A 12,363-nucleotide genomic window follows, 5' to 3' on the forward strand; every position below is an offset into this window, starting at 1 on the left:
TGAGCAGAGGGGCTACTTGGAATAAACGGGATGTAGTTGAAGGATATGATGTAAGGTAGTTGTTAGTATCGAACTAGTTATTATATCAGTTGAAACGTTTGTATGTTTCATTTTTTTAACCCGTAGTCTCTTGAAAGACAAGACTAGTGTAACAAAGTTCGAAGTGATACCTCTTAACCGTGAACTAGTTTGAAAAGCGCACAGAACTCTGGGAAATGTAGTTCTATAAACCGAAAAGCTTTCCCATCTTTTCCTTATCATTTGCATTGTGTGCCGTTGACATGTTTAGGAAAAGTGCGTAATAAATCACGCATAAATATCCTTGTAAAATGTTTGGTTACACTTGAATAATAGTGCACGTTTCTGCCAAAAAAAAACAGTGCTTTTGCAGCGTATGGCGCACCCAGGAAGTGGTGTGTCATATGACTGAAGAAAAATGGCCGCGGTGCAGTGGTAAGATGCTTTTCCCTTTAAAATCAAAACATTACAGGAAAGGTTTACCTTACTTCAGTGAAACTGCATTTCATATATCAGTTAGCTTAGCTGTTCTGCATGTTATTTAGATAAGCACCAAACGAGAATCAATAGTGTTTGCGGGGATTCTAATGTGAAAACTAGAACTGACATAAAACAATTTGCAATATTGATAGCTGGACACAATATTCCCATGTGCAAACTATCACGCTTGACTTGATAATATGTGTTGCTCCACCACAATATCTGAAACACCGGGCATTTTAAACCATTTGTGTGATATGCAGTCATGTTTTCATAAGTTCTATGTGCTCAATACATTTGAAAGTGTAACATATGTAATTGTGTGTTATAGGACAATGTTTTACAAATTGTTGATTGTGTTTTCCAGGCGTTCCCGTTGGCGTAAATATGAACCTGAGCTACAAAGATGTCGTCCAGAGACACTTCCAGTCGAATTTGGAGATTACCATCCGCTAAAGCCTATATTGGTAGTAATTACTCCCATCCTTTTTCAGTAACATGTGCTTATGGCTTAAGGTTTATGTTTTAAAAAAGGCATTCTGTGTCCCTCCTTCAGGTCACAGACACCAAGACCCGTCGTGGTGTTCGCAAAGGCAGTACCTCCTCTTCATCCTCCTCCTCTTCCTCAGCCCCTCCGGACCCCCTCAGTTCGATGATGGATGGGACAGACCCACTGTCGATGTTTGCCGCTTCGGCCCCTGAGACTTCGGCCGTACCCCGCTGTGGCTCTACAGGGGTTAGTCCACCACATATAGAGTCACATGTAATACGCAGAACTGTTTTACACTGTCTGTCTTTGTGCGCAGGATCTGGGGAAGAAGAAGAAGGACGATGAAGTGGTTGGAGCTGACTTTGAACCGTGGTCGGCAAAGAGAGGAGAGATCCTTGCAAGGTTTACCACCACTGAAAAACTATCTATTGTATGTCGCCTGTTTTACTAAGGACTTCAAGATAATTAATTGATTAAAGGAATAAGCCACCGTTTTTACATACTGAGATATGTCCTTACCTTAGCTTTGACGAGTTCTTTAGGACCTGTCTGATCTTCCCCCGTGCCTTCAGTCACGTAAACACAGCGCAGACGGCGTTAGCATTTAGCCTCTCCCTCTCTCCTCTATAGCTCCAAAACAGGTCAAGATAGAAGCTACCAAGCTCTTCCACGTTTTCACTATTTAAATATGGTTACGTGAAGTGTTCCACTACAAAGTATAATTACACAAAATTAAACAATGTGGATTTTCTAAGCGGATAAAAGGGGAACTATATTGTAAGGCGTAATAATACCAGGAGTAGTTTGGCATCTGCACAGTAAAGTGAAGATTACTGAACTCGTCAAAGCTAAGGTAAGAACATATCTCAGTATGTAAAAACGGTGGCCTATTCCTTTAACATAAAAAGTAGAATGTTTATAGAAATGTCCAAGAGATTTGATGCATTTGTTGTTGGTTTTTCTCTTTGTAGAATCTTTGCATGGGCTCTGACAAAGGTAAGATATGTGTTATGTTGGTGCTCTCATAATAACAAAACAAATTATATGATTTCATCAAGATGTATTCTGTACCATGAACTATAGTTAATTGGAGATTAATGAGTTTCCACTGAAAAGGGTTTACTGTTTCTTTACAAACTGAATTTTTTCACTAACCCACAACATAGTTTTAAGTTCTGCCACTTGTTTTAGAAATAGTAAGATGTTAAAGCCACACCGCGTAAAATGCTACCCAATAAATGAAATTGAAATACAAGCATCTATTTTATGACAGATATATTCCTCTTTGAAAAATACCTCATAAATCTACAAACGAGCATTTATGAGGTTCACCCCTCCTAATATATGACAGTAAACTTTACCAGGGGTGGGTACGTCTCCAGCTCGTCTCCATGGAGATGTGACTAAAGGCAGTAGAATTTGAGATTTAAACAGGTTAGTTTATAATCCAAATCCATTTGTTTTTTTAACCACTGCAGTAATAGCATTTTCTGTATTGAGCTGGTACATGTTTTGTTTTGCCTGCAACAGTATAGTCCAAAATGTTACGCAGTGTACCTTTAAATGTCCATATCAAGTAAAATTCCATGCAAAAAAAAAAGGAAAAATCCCTCTTTTCTTTGCAGTATTGTATACATTGCTACATAGGTCCAGCACCAGTGAAAAACATGTTAAGTTTTGCAGTGTTGCGTGACATGTATTGTGTAATAATTCTTTAGGAAAAGCTCCCAGTCCAGGCTCATCAGCTGTTTCAGAAAAAGTCCGCACTCGCCTTGAGGAGTTGGATGATCTAGAAGAAGTATGTGCATGACCTGATATTGTAATGATGTTAAATGCTGAAATTACATATACATTAGTATAATAACTGTGCTCTGGTTAACTTCATCTACCTATTTATCTGTGTAGGGTTCCCAAAGAGAGATGCTGAACCTCTCTCAGCAGGACTATGCCAACCGTATAGAGGAATTAAACCAATCCCTGAAGGAAGCTTGGGCCTCAGACCAGAAAGTCAAAGCTCTCAAAATAGTTATCCAGGTCAGTCTTATTTTTGTCATATTTCATTCTAGTCTTTATCAACGTAAGACTATACTATATCATAATTAGTTGTCAACAATCACAATGATCCTTTGAATATTGGTCCACATGATCTTACAACAAAAAACTAGTGTCACACAGACTTCTTTCTTTTCTTCCCTTAACTTTGCAGTGCGCCAAGCTCCTGTCAGACACTTCGGTGATCCAATTCTACCCCAGCAAGTTCGTTCTCATTACCGACATCATGGACACGTTTGGTGAGTCAACATGTCTCAACTCACATTCCCACATAGTTTGCAGATTTTGGAGTGTAGCTTTTCGTATGATTTCAGGTCGACTGGTGTACGATAGAATCTGGACCATGTGTTCAGAGCCTCAGCCGCTACCAGGTCAGTCTACCAGTGTTGACCTTCTGGCCTCGTGCGCATGCTAACGGCTCACTCTTCTCAGATGCCTTTTCGTGCGATGATGTGAACGACACTGCCAAAGAAACGTGTCTAAACTGGTTCTTCAAAATTGCCTCTATCAGAGAACTCCTGCCCAGATTGTATCCTTCAATGCATCATTTTTGAGTGTGTGTGTCCATGATATGACTGAAATTTGCTTGAAAACTACAGTATGCGACTCCTTAATGTTTATGCTCAGATATGTTGAAGCTTCTATCCTCAAGTGCAATCGCTTTTTAAACAAAATGTAAGTAAATCTGTTATGCACAGGGTAATAATGGCCTCTAATACATATAGTTTTAATATTCCTTTTATAATTTACAGAGGTATCCACACAACTCTGCCTAGACTGACGGATATGGTCAGAGGGATTGGAGATCCTTTAGTAGCAGCTTATGCAAGAGCTTATCTCTGCCGGGTAATACATTCAATTCAATATTGTAAAGGCACTTGACGGTCAGGGCAAACAAAGAAGAACCAATATTTTTGGATGTGTAACTATGTTGCAAATCTATGTACTAATGACACAAAACATAGACACATTAAATTAATGATAATTTGACCCTTGTGTACAAAAATATGACAAAAAATTAGCATGAGTTAAGTTTATTTTATAGGTAAAAACGCGGCAAAGGTTCTGAACCAACTAGTTAAGTATTCAACTGGCAAAGATATAGTACTATTGTATTGCATCTACTCAAATCGAGGTTAATTTTCTGCTTTCAAGTCATTTAAACTGTCAGTTTTTCCTGTTGCCTTCGATGACCACGTGAATCAAAGAGTAACTTTTATATTTACTTCTCTCTGATGTTTCCCAGGTGGGCATGGAGGTGGCCCCTGAATTCAAGGAGGCTCTGAACAGGAACTTCTTCGACCTGCTGGGGACTTTCCGTCAGCTGAGTGGAGACAGTGTGCAGAATCAGCTGGTCGTCCAGAGAGTGGAGATGCCCGAGTATCTCACACTGTATTCTCCTGCTATCAACTGGATCCTGCAGTGTATCGCGTATAGGGCCCCGGAGGCATGTACCTTTCAATGTACCCTTTTCCCATAAAACACATAGTATTGTGTCGTCATTACATTGGAAGTAGTTTACACTCTAAGAAATATCGTAGGCCCTAAAACAAAACCCTGAGGAACAACCATGATGAAGAAATAGGCCACCATTTTTGCATGCTGAGATATGTTCTTGCCTTAGCTTAGACGAGTTGATGCGTCCCTGTCTGGTCTTTACGCGTGCGCCCAGTCCCTTTCCTAAGATGTTGTTAGCATTTAGCCTCTCCTCCTCTCCTCTATGGACCCAAATGGGGGTGAAGTTAGAAGCGACCGAGCCCTTCCACGTTTCCCCTATTTAAATATGGTTACGTGATCCAAGTATAGTTACACAAAATTAAACATGTCAATTTTCTAAGCGGATTATGTTGTTATGTTGTATGTTGTAAGGCGTAATAACACCTCGACTTCACTGCTCCTAAGGTATTACGCCTTACTATATAGTACCCCTTTTATATTTTATTAAATTATATTTTTGCATTAAAACTTTTACTACTATATATTCTACTGTGGCTACAATAATGTTAGGGTCAAATTCATAAAGGTAGGTTGGTATTCAAGGATAAACGTTTCAAATTAGCTTCAGCCATGAATGTTGTTTAATGTACCAGGTCTCAACACATTAACATTAATATATATGTTGTTGTTGTTGTTTTTTCCAGCCACTACTGACAGAGATGATGGAGAGGTGCAAGACAATGGGAAACAAGTAAGTTCCTCAGTCCTAAAAACTCTATTATTACATGTGCTTCTGTGCACTCATTTAGCCCGGAACCACATTAGTGTTGTTTATTTCTTTATATAAACTCATCTTATTTACATGTTTTGTTATTTCCAACAGCGCCCTGTTGCTAAACTCTATCATGAGAGCGTTCAGGCCTGAGTTTGTCGCTGCCAGAGCCAGCAATTTCATTGGCATGATCAAAGACTGCGACGAGGCTGGCTTCCCAAAGGTTTGTTTATATTCCATTTCATATACTTATATTTATATAGCTTGAATTGAAATCTGTAAAAATCTGTAATCTGTTTTTCTTTCTCTTTGCAGCATCTGTTATTTGGCTCTCTGGGGCGCAGTTTGGCCAGTGCAGACCCTCCAGAGCCTGAGAGATTGACCATCCTAAACGAAGCCTGGAAAGTCGTCACTAAAGTCCGCAGCCCACGGGTAAAGAACAATTGGAGCCAACATTGAGGCTAATATCTACGCAAACACTTTTCAAACACTTCTTATGCTTTTTCTTAGGACTACATCAACTGTGCGGAGATCTGGGTGGAGTTTACTTGTCGACATTTCACAGTGAGTATGCAAAATATCTTAAAAGTGTTCCTTAGCACTGTAGAGTTTGATGTTTTCGGATTAATTTGGTAAAGACATGTAAGTTCAAAGGTTCAAAGTATGCTTTGCCTGTCCTGTTAACTTTAGATTCTTACTCCTAAAAGATATTTAAACTTGCACTTCTTATGCACCTCCTCTCAGAAACGGGAGGTGAACACCGTTTTGGCTGACATGATCAAACACATGACGCCGGATCGAGCCTTTGAGGACGCCTACCCCCAGCTGCAGTCGGTTATCAGGAAGATCCTCACCTACTTCCATGACTTCTCCATACTTTTCTCTATGGTAACGTAAAACAACAATATAAACGTGCAAACAGTGAAGTTGCAAAATATCTTACTCAAATTGGTTTTTGCCATTCACATGACAAAAACGTGAGCCACTACCATGTTGCATCTAGTCATTGTCAAGGCCCTGGAGGCATGTACCTGATGGTATTCATTCAATGGGGTACCTTTTTCACATAAAACATATAACATTATGTCGTTATTATTTTTGAAGTAGTTTACACTTTTATAAATACCATAGGCCCTAAAACGAACCCCTGAGGAACACCCATGATGACAATTTAAGCTTTAAAAAAAAACCAAAAAAACTACATTATAACTTTTACTACGTACAGCTAGTATAGCTAGTATATTATAATGTAGCTACCGTTTTATTATAATGTTAGAATAAAAGATAATAGTCGTTCCAAAAGGAAAAAGAGTTCTGGAACATCAGGGGCTATTGCATAAACTACAGTGGCATCAGAAAATAAACAAGCAAACCTTTTTAAAGAAGTAGTCACTTGGACATGCTATGAGCCCTACAAAAATATCTAAATTGCTGACAAAGGATGAGCCCGCAGGTTCAATAACTCACTGACTTTATTGCTTTTCTAGTAACGGGATAATAGTCTGTAGTTAGAAATGTTTTTGTCTATATGGTAGTCATGCTGCACTAAACAAAATTAATTCAGTTTAATTAAGTGATATTAGCAAAATGTGTGAAAAAGTTAACATTAACTTGATTTCCGTGTTTGTTGCAGGAGCGTTTTCTACCATTTTTAGACATGTTTCAGAAGGACAGTGTGAGGGTGGAAGTCTGCAGATCCATCATGGAGGTCTTCATTAGGTATGGATTGTTATGGACTCAGCTAAAAAAAAAACTAAAAAAAAATCTGTGACCTTAACTCTTAATGTAATTTCTTTTTATGCATAGACACCAGGTGGAGCCCACTAGAGATCCGGTCATTCTCAATGCCATGTTACACATCTGCAAAACCATGCACGACTCTGTGAAGTAAGCCGATGTCCATCTTATATGTATCTAACACATAGATATGTTGGCTCCACACTTAAACCCATGAATAACTTCTTCTTCTATCCCTTTAGTGCTCTGACTCTCGAGGATGAAAAGCGATCCTTGTCTCTTCTAATTATTGGCTTCATTCGTATGGTAAACCCTTTGGTCCCAACCAACTTTGATGATTATTACAGCAACTTTTGTGAAGTTTTTGTTTCCCCCGATCCACAGGTGTCGTTCAGTCGTGACTTCGAGCAACAGTTGAACTTTTGTGTCGACTCCAGAGCCACGTTTTGTAACTTGGAGCCCGTTCTTGTGCAGCTCATCCATGTAAAAAATCCTACTCTTATACCGTTCTGTGTCGTGCTCAACAAATTTATTAAAACATTCTCAGCGCGATATAGTTTTTCTGAGTTCCAGTTTTTGTCTTGATTAATAGACGGTGAATCAGCTCGCCATGGAGACCAGGAGGGTGATGAGAGACAACCACTCTCGAAAAACCGCAGCTTTTGTCAGGGTTAGCACAAAGATTCTATTTGTGTGAAGACAGTTTTAGATTTGTAGATTCTGACTCATTCTAAGTGGCGTCTGTAAACGTCTACTTCTTGTTTTTGTGTTTTTTCCTCAGGCTTGTGCAGCCTATAGCTTCATCACCATTCCGTCCCTCAGCAGCATTTTCAGCCGCTTAAGCCTATACCTGCTGTCCGGACAGGTCGCATTAGCCAACCAGTGCCTGTCTCAAGGTATACGTGAGCAGAGCTTGATAGAAGCCACTAAGAGTAGAGATTTTCAAATAGCCTACTCATTCTTTATGTTCCCTGCACTGAATTGAGAGCAAAAACGTTGGTCTTTGTATTTTAGACGCTCAATATTGTGTGTTTTGTCATCTTGTGGACACTTTTAGCGGATGCATTCCTGAAGGCAGCAGTGAGCTTACTTCCAGAGGTCCCGCGCAGCATAAATGTCGAGGGCAAACTCCGTTCCTCTGAAAGCTTCCTACTAGATTTCATCAACAACTTCCTGTCCACTTTGCTGGTTGTCCCGGTAACGCAGGCCCTTCCATCACGTCTAGATCGAGATTATTTACCGGGCTCAAGCAGGATGCAGTCTAAAGTGTCTTTATGATATTCTTCTCAAGGACCACCCGGAGCACGGCGTGCTGTATTTGGTGCGCGGCCTCCTCAACATGGTGCAGGACTACACCTGGGAGGACAACAGCGACGCTAAAGTGCGGGTGTACATCAGCGCCCTGCCGCTTTTGGCCGCTATGAGCCAGGAGACGTACCTCTACACTATTCCAAAAAGTAAGCGCTAACCGGGCATGATGGCACACCAGGCCAGCCCTGGAATCAGATTGGACGCTCCACTCAGAGGGGCTAAGGCAGTGTATTGGGGTTGAATAACATGATTGAACAGAACATGTTTATCAATTTGACTTACTCTCAGGTCAAAGGTTTAAGAACACTCATATTTCCACACTATTACTATAATCACATTGTAAACCAACCAGTGAAAAAGTTACACAAGAAAATGATCTTCCTTTGTATCCTCTCATATTTTGACAAATAAATTAAGTACACTTTTTTTTTAAATCTTTTTAAATCTGACGTAATTTAGAAGTTTTCAGACAATCTCTGCCCCTTCATTTCAATGGACAAGAGTTTCTGTTTCATGAATAAAATAGTGAAAAGAAAAGCGCATAAGACAAGCACATGGAGGTAAGAATAACAAGCCTGTGTTCAGTAAAGACTAAAAAGGGGCAACATTTTTAATGGAAAGTTCATTACAGCAAGGCACTTCCAGAGTCTGCCTCCATTTCCTATTAGGCTTCAGTAGCTTGTAGCGATGCTTTGTCCATGTTATTACAGTCTATGGTGATGACTTGTACAGGGTGTACAGAGTCACTGGCACCCTGAACCAAAATGGCTGCACTTGCATTCTGCAGCGCCATGCAGTAGCTTGGTATGTGCCTAATTAGTCTGAGGATACTCCCTCAGCAGGATAATGACCCAAAAGGTTCAGGATGACCTGGACTGAAGAAATATGTGTCACACATTTATATGAACATGAGTAATAGAGTTGGGAAGAATTTAGTTATATCTGAAAGTTTAGAATTTATTTTGGTTCATACATTGATTTACGCTTTCATTTTAGAGTATAATGAGGAATTAAACTGTATCATTTTTAAGAAGACTAAAAAATGGAGGTGTATATGTAAACAGTGTATTTCAATAATGTATTTCATAAGAGTATTTTTTATTTCTATACTCACAAAAGGAGCCTCTCAACTATAAAAGGATTGTCTTCCTCTGATTAAAAAAAAAAAGAAAAAAGAATGAAATATGATTATCTGATATAAATCTGCATTTTGAACAACACATTATTCACATGAATTTGAATCTGGTAACTTCAATTTCTGTTTAAATTTAAAAAGCGCTAAATGACATATTTTCTGTTCTCCATTACTGTTTACAGTGGACTCCAATGAGACGCTCTACGGCGGCGACCCCAAGTTCCTCTCAGAGATCAATAAACTGTGTGAGACTCTGATCGGACAAGTCCTGGACCATTTAAAGGCGCTCGGTCGAGAAGAGGTACCAGTGCCACTTTACAATATTCGGCAGCCCTAATAACATATTAAACAACATAACAAAGCATACTAACAACAACATATTCAAACTGTACATTCTCCGAACTAATCTTTTATATGTTTTCAGCAGACCACCCGGCGTCAGGGAGCGCTGGCCTTCGCCCTGTTCGGAGCGCTGCTCGCTCACGGAGACCTGCGAAACAACAAGCTCAGCCAGTTGGCCGTAAACCTGTGGAACCTCGGCCACAAGCACGGGTACTGCGACACCCGCCTCTCGGTAAGGCCACAGACTCTCTCCCGTTTCACTAGGTTTTTCAATGACTTATACTCTGGACTAGTTTAACATGCAACACTTTTTGACCGTCAAAATGCAGATGTTTTGACCACTGTTTAGAGTTGACATCTTTAAATACTTGGCCTATACACAAATAACTAAGGCAACATTCCCTTAAAGCATCCTTTGTTTGGTCCCTCAGGTTCGGACTTTGGAGCACATGAAGCAGCAGGCACAGCAGCCGGACATGTCCCACCTGTCCGACGCAGTCCAGAGGCTAGCGCTGCAGTCACGCACTTAAAAAGACTCTTTTATGTAAATACGAGACAGGATTCACTGCCTAAATGTATTATGCAGCTTAAAAACTGCACTTGATGTTCAGACTTTTACTAATACAAGCCAATTCCATTCCTAATCACAAATAGACACGTTTACGTACAAAGAATAATACTAGAGCAGTTTGTTTCCCAGTCGGTTGTGGCAGTTGTAGTAACAGTAGCGCTTTGAGAAGCTTGTCAAGCTAGTAAAGCGCAATATACAGTAACTCTAAGCCAAAATAATCGTATTAGTCCAAGTGAAATCTACAGACTTGTTGTGCCTTCACTTTTCGATGCTATTGTGATTTCGCCTCAGTTCATTTGTGCCGACAGAGAGGCATGGTTTACCCATCTACTCTGATATTCTTGTTTGTGAAGGCTCTCGGTCTTCCAGGAATTCCCCGTCCAAGCTCTACATCCCATTTCCTGCTCTTTAGTCGAGACGCTGCAGGTGAAAAGGAAAAAACATGGACAGTGCGAGGAAACATTCACCCGGGTGCATTTAAAGGAGCAGCCCACCATTTTTCCCATACTGAGATATGTTCTTACCTGAGCTTAGACGAGTTGATGCGTACCTGTCTGGTCTCTGTGCCCGTCGAAGAGCGTGGTCGCTTCTAACTTCACCCCCGTTTGGAGCTATAGGAATACATTAGGAGAGGCCAAATGCTAACAACATCTTCGGTCGTTTTGTGTGGCTGAGGGCACGCACAAAGACCAGACAGGTACACATCAACTCGTCTAAGCTCTGGTAAGAACATATCTCAGTATGGAAAAATGGTGGGCTGTTCCTTTTGAGAAGCCTAAACCAGGCCCCACACTTTCATTTAGGCTTGGAACCATAATTCCAGCTCTGTCTCAAAACAAAATGTGAGTTTTTGAGGGTTTAAATTGTGTGGAAATTATGAAACTTGAAGAAAAAAGTGCTTTCTCTGGAGATGTGTGCCAATTCAACAAAAAGCCTGGGGGCCGCCCAAAATTGGTCTGAGGGCCACATTGGGCCCACGAGCCGCACTTTGGGCACTCCTGGTCGACAATTTGATAACATCGAAATTGGTGTTTGGGAGATATGCTAATTTATCATTTTTATCTCCAATGTCAATTGTGGCAAAATTGAGACAAAATAGGGGGGAAATGGAGAAAACATGTGGAAAGTGTTTTTTTCTGTCCCTTTTATGTTCAGGACAATTATATTTTTGAGCAACAAAGCAATGGAAATTAACATGTTTTCCAGCACGTTTTTGCATGTGTGATGGTTTGCAAAAATATCGCTTCATTATCGATAAAGTCCCCAAAAATACTGCGATATAAATTTGTCAACGTCGCCCAGCCCTACGGTCTTATTTAGTCAAAAGGCAAACTTAAAGCTACACTGCGTAACATTTCACCTAATAGATAGAAATAAGCATTTTTAAATGACCAAACAAACGTGTGTTTGCTGTGAGCGACTCGCCTCTCCTCAGACCAGACTGAGAGTGGGAACTTCTCCAGCTCGTCTCCATGGAGATGTTTACTTAAAGCAGCCGAATGAGATTTGAAAAGGTTAGGTCCTCACAGCATTTGGTGCATGTTTATTTGTATCAAGATCATCCAAAATGTTGCACAGTGTTAACAAGTTATTGCTAAAAGAAATCGTCTTTAAAAAAAAAATCCTATTTAGCCTTGTTTTGGGGTATTTAGAGCTCAATAAATCAGACAAATTAAATATAAATTAATCGTATGAAGGGACTGTGTCTGTAGGTACTTTAACTGCAGATCCCGTCCTCCCGAGTGTGGGAACTCAATAAACAAGCACTGAATATAAAATAAAGACAGGTGATTGTAAGACATTCTCAACCTCTTCATTTATTTACTGAATTAGTGAATCATTGCAAAGGCAAACAGTCCCCTTTATCCTCAAAAGGAAAAACATCTTGGTAATAACAAGAGCTGCAGTGATGTTTACTGACAAACAGGGCTTTGGTCACACACCTACATCAGTCACACAGTCAAAGGTGGATGAGCAAAACATACGCCTTTTCTGACACCATTTTATGAATAAAAAGA

General features: G+C 40.1%; 1 protein-coding gene and 1 long non-coding RNA gene across 2 annotated transcripts; both read left to right on the forward strand.

The window, feature by feature from the left end:
* The first annotated feature begins 423 nt into the window (after nucleotides 1-423).
* On the forward strand, nucleotides 424-10,480 carry vps35l (VPS35 endosomal protein sorting factor like). Its single transcript, XM_079576962.1, has 29 exons — nucleotides 424-453; nucleotides 866-965; nucleotides 1,055-1,234; nucleotides 1,305-1,418; nucleotides 1,960-1,984; nucleotides 2,707-2,786; nucleotides 2,894-3,022; nucleotides 3,195-3,279; nucleotides 3,355-3,411; nucleotides 3,473-3,569; nucleotides 3,668-3,715; nucleotides 3,793-3,886; nucleotides 4,287-4,487; nucleotides 5,182-5,228; nucleotides 5,361-5,472; nucleotides 5,565-5,681; nucleotides 5,760-5,813; nucleotides 5,994-6,137; nucleotides 6,883-6,968; nucleotides 7,056-7,136; nucleotides 7,229-7,292; nucleotides 7,371-7,469; nucleotides 7,579-7,656; nucleotides 7,768-7,882; nucleotides 8,044-8,183; nucleotides 8,278-8,443; nucleotides 9,615-9,733; nucleotides 9,857-10,006; nucleotides 10,206-10,480. Exons 1-29 carry the CDS (start codon nucleotides 437-439, stop codon nucleotides 10,302-10,304), a joined length of 2,898 nt encoding a protein of 965 aa, XP_079433088.1. The 5' UTR covers nucleotides 424-436; the 3' UTR covers nucleotides 10,305-10,480.
* A 1,167-nt stretch (nucleotides 10,481-11,647) lies between these two features.
* LOC306978188 lies at nucleotides 11,648-12,043 on the forward strand. Its single transcript, XR_013793892.1, has 2 exons — nucleotides 11,648-11,880; nucleotides 11,924-12,043. It is a non-coding gene; the product is annotated as an uncharacterized lncRNA (long non-coding RNA).
* Nucleotides 12,044-12,363: the final 320 nt, after the last annotated feature.

The sequence above is a fragment of the Gobius niger genome, assembly GCF_951799975.1.
Source record: "Gobius niger genome assembly, chromosome: 19".
NCBI lineage: Eukaryota > Metazoa > Chordata > Actinopteri > Gobiiformes > Gobiidae > Gobius > Gobius niger.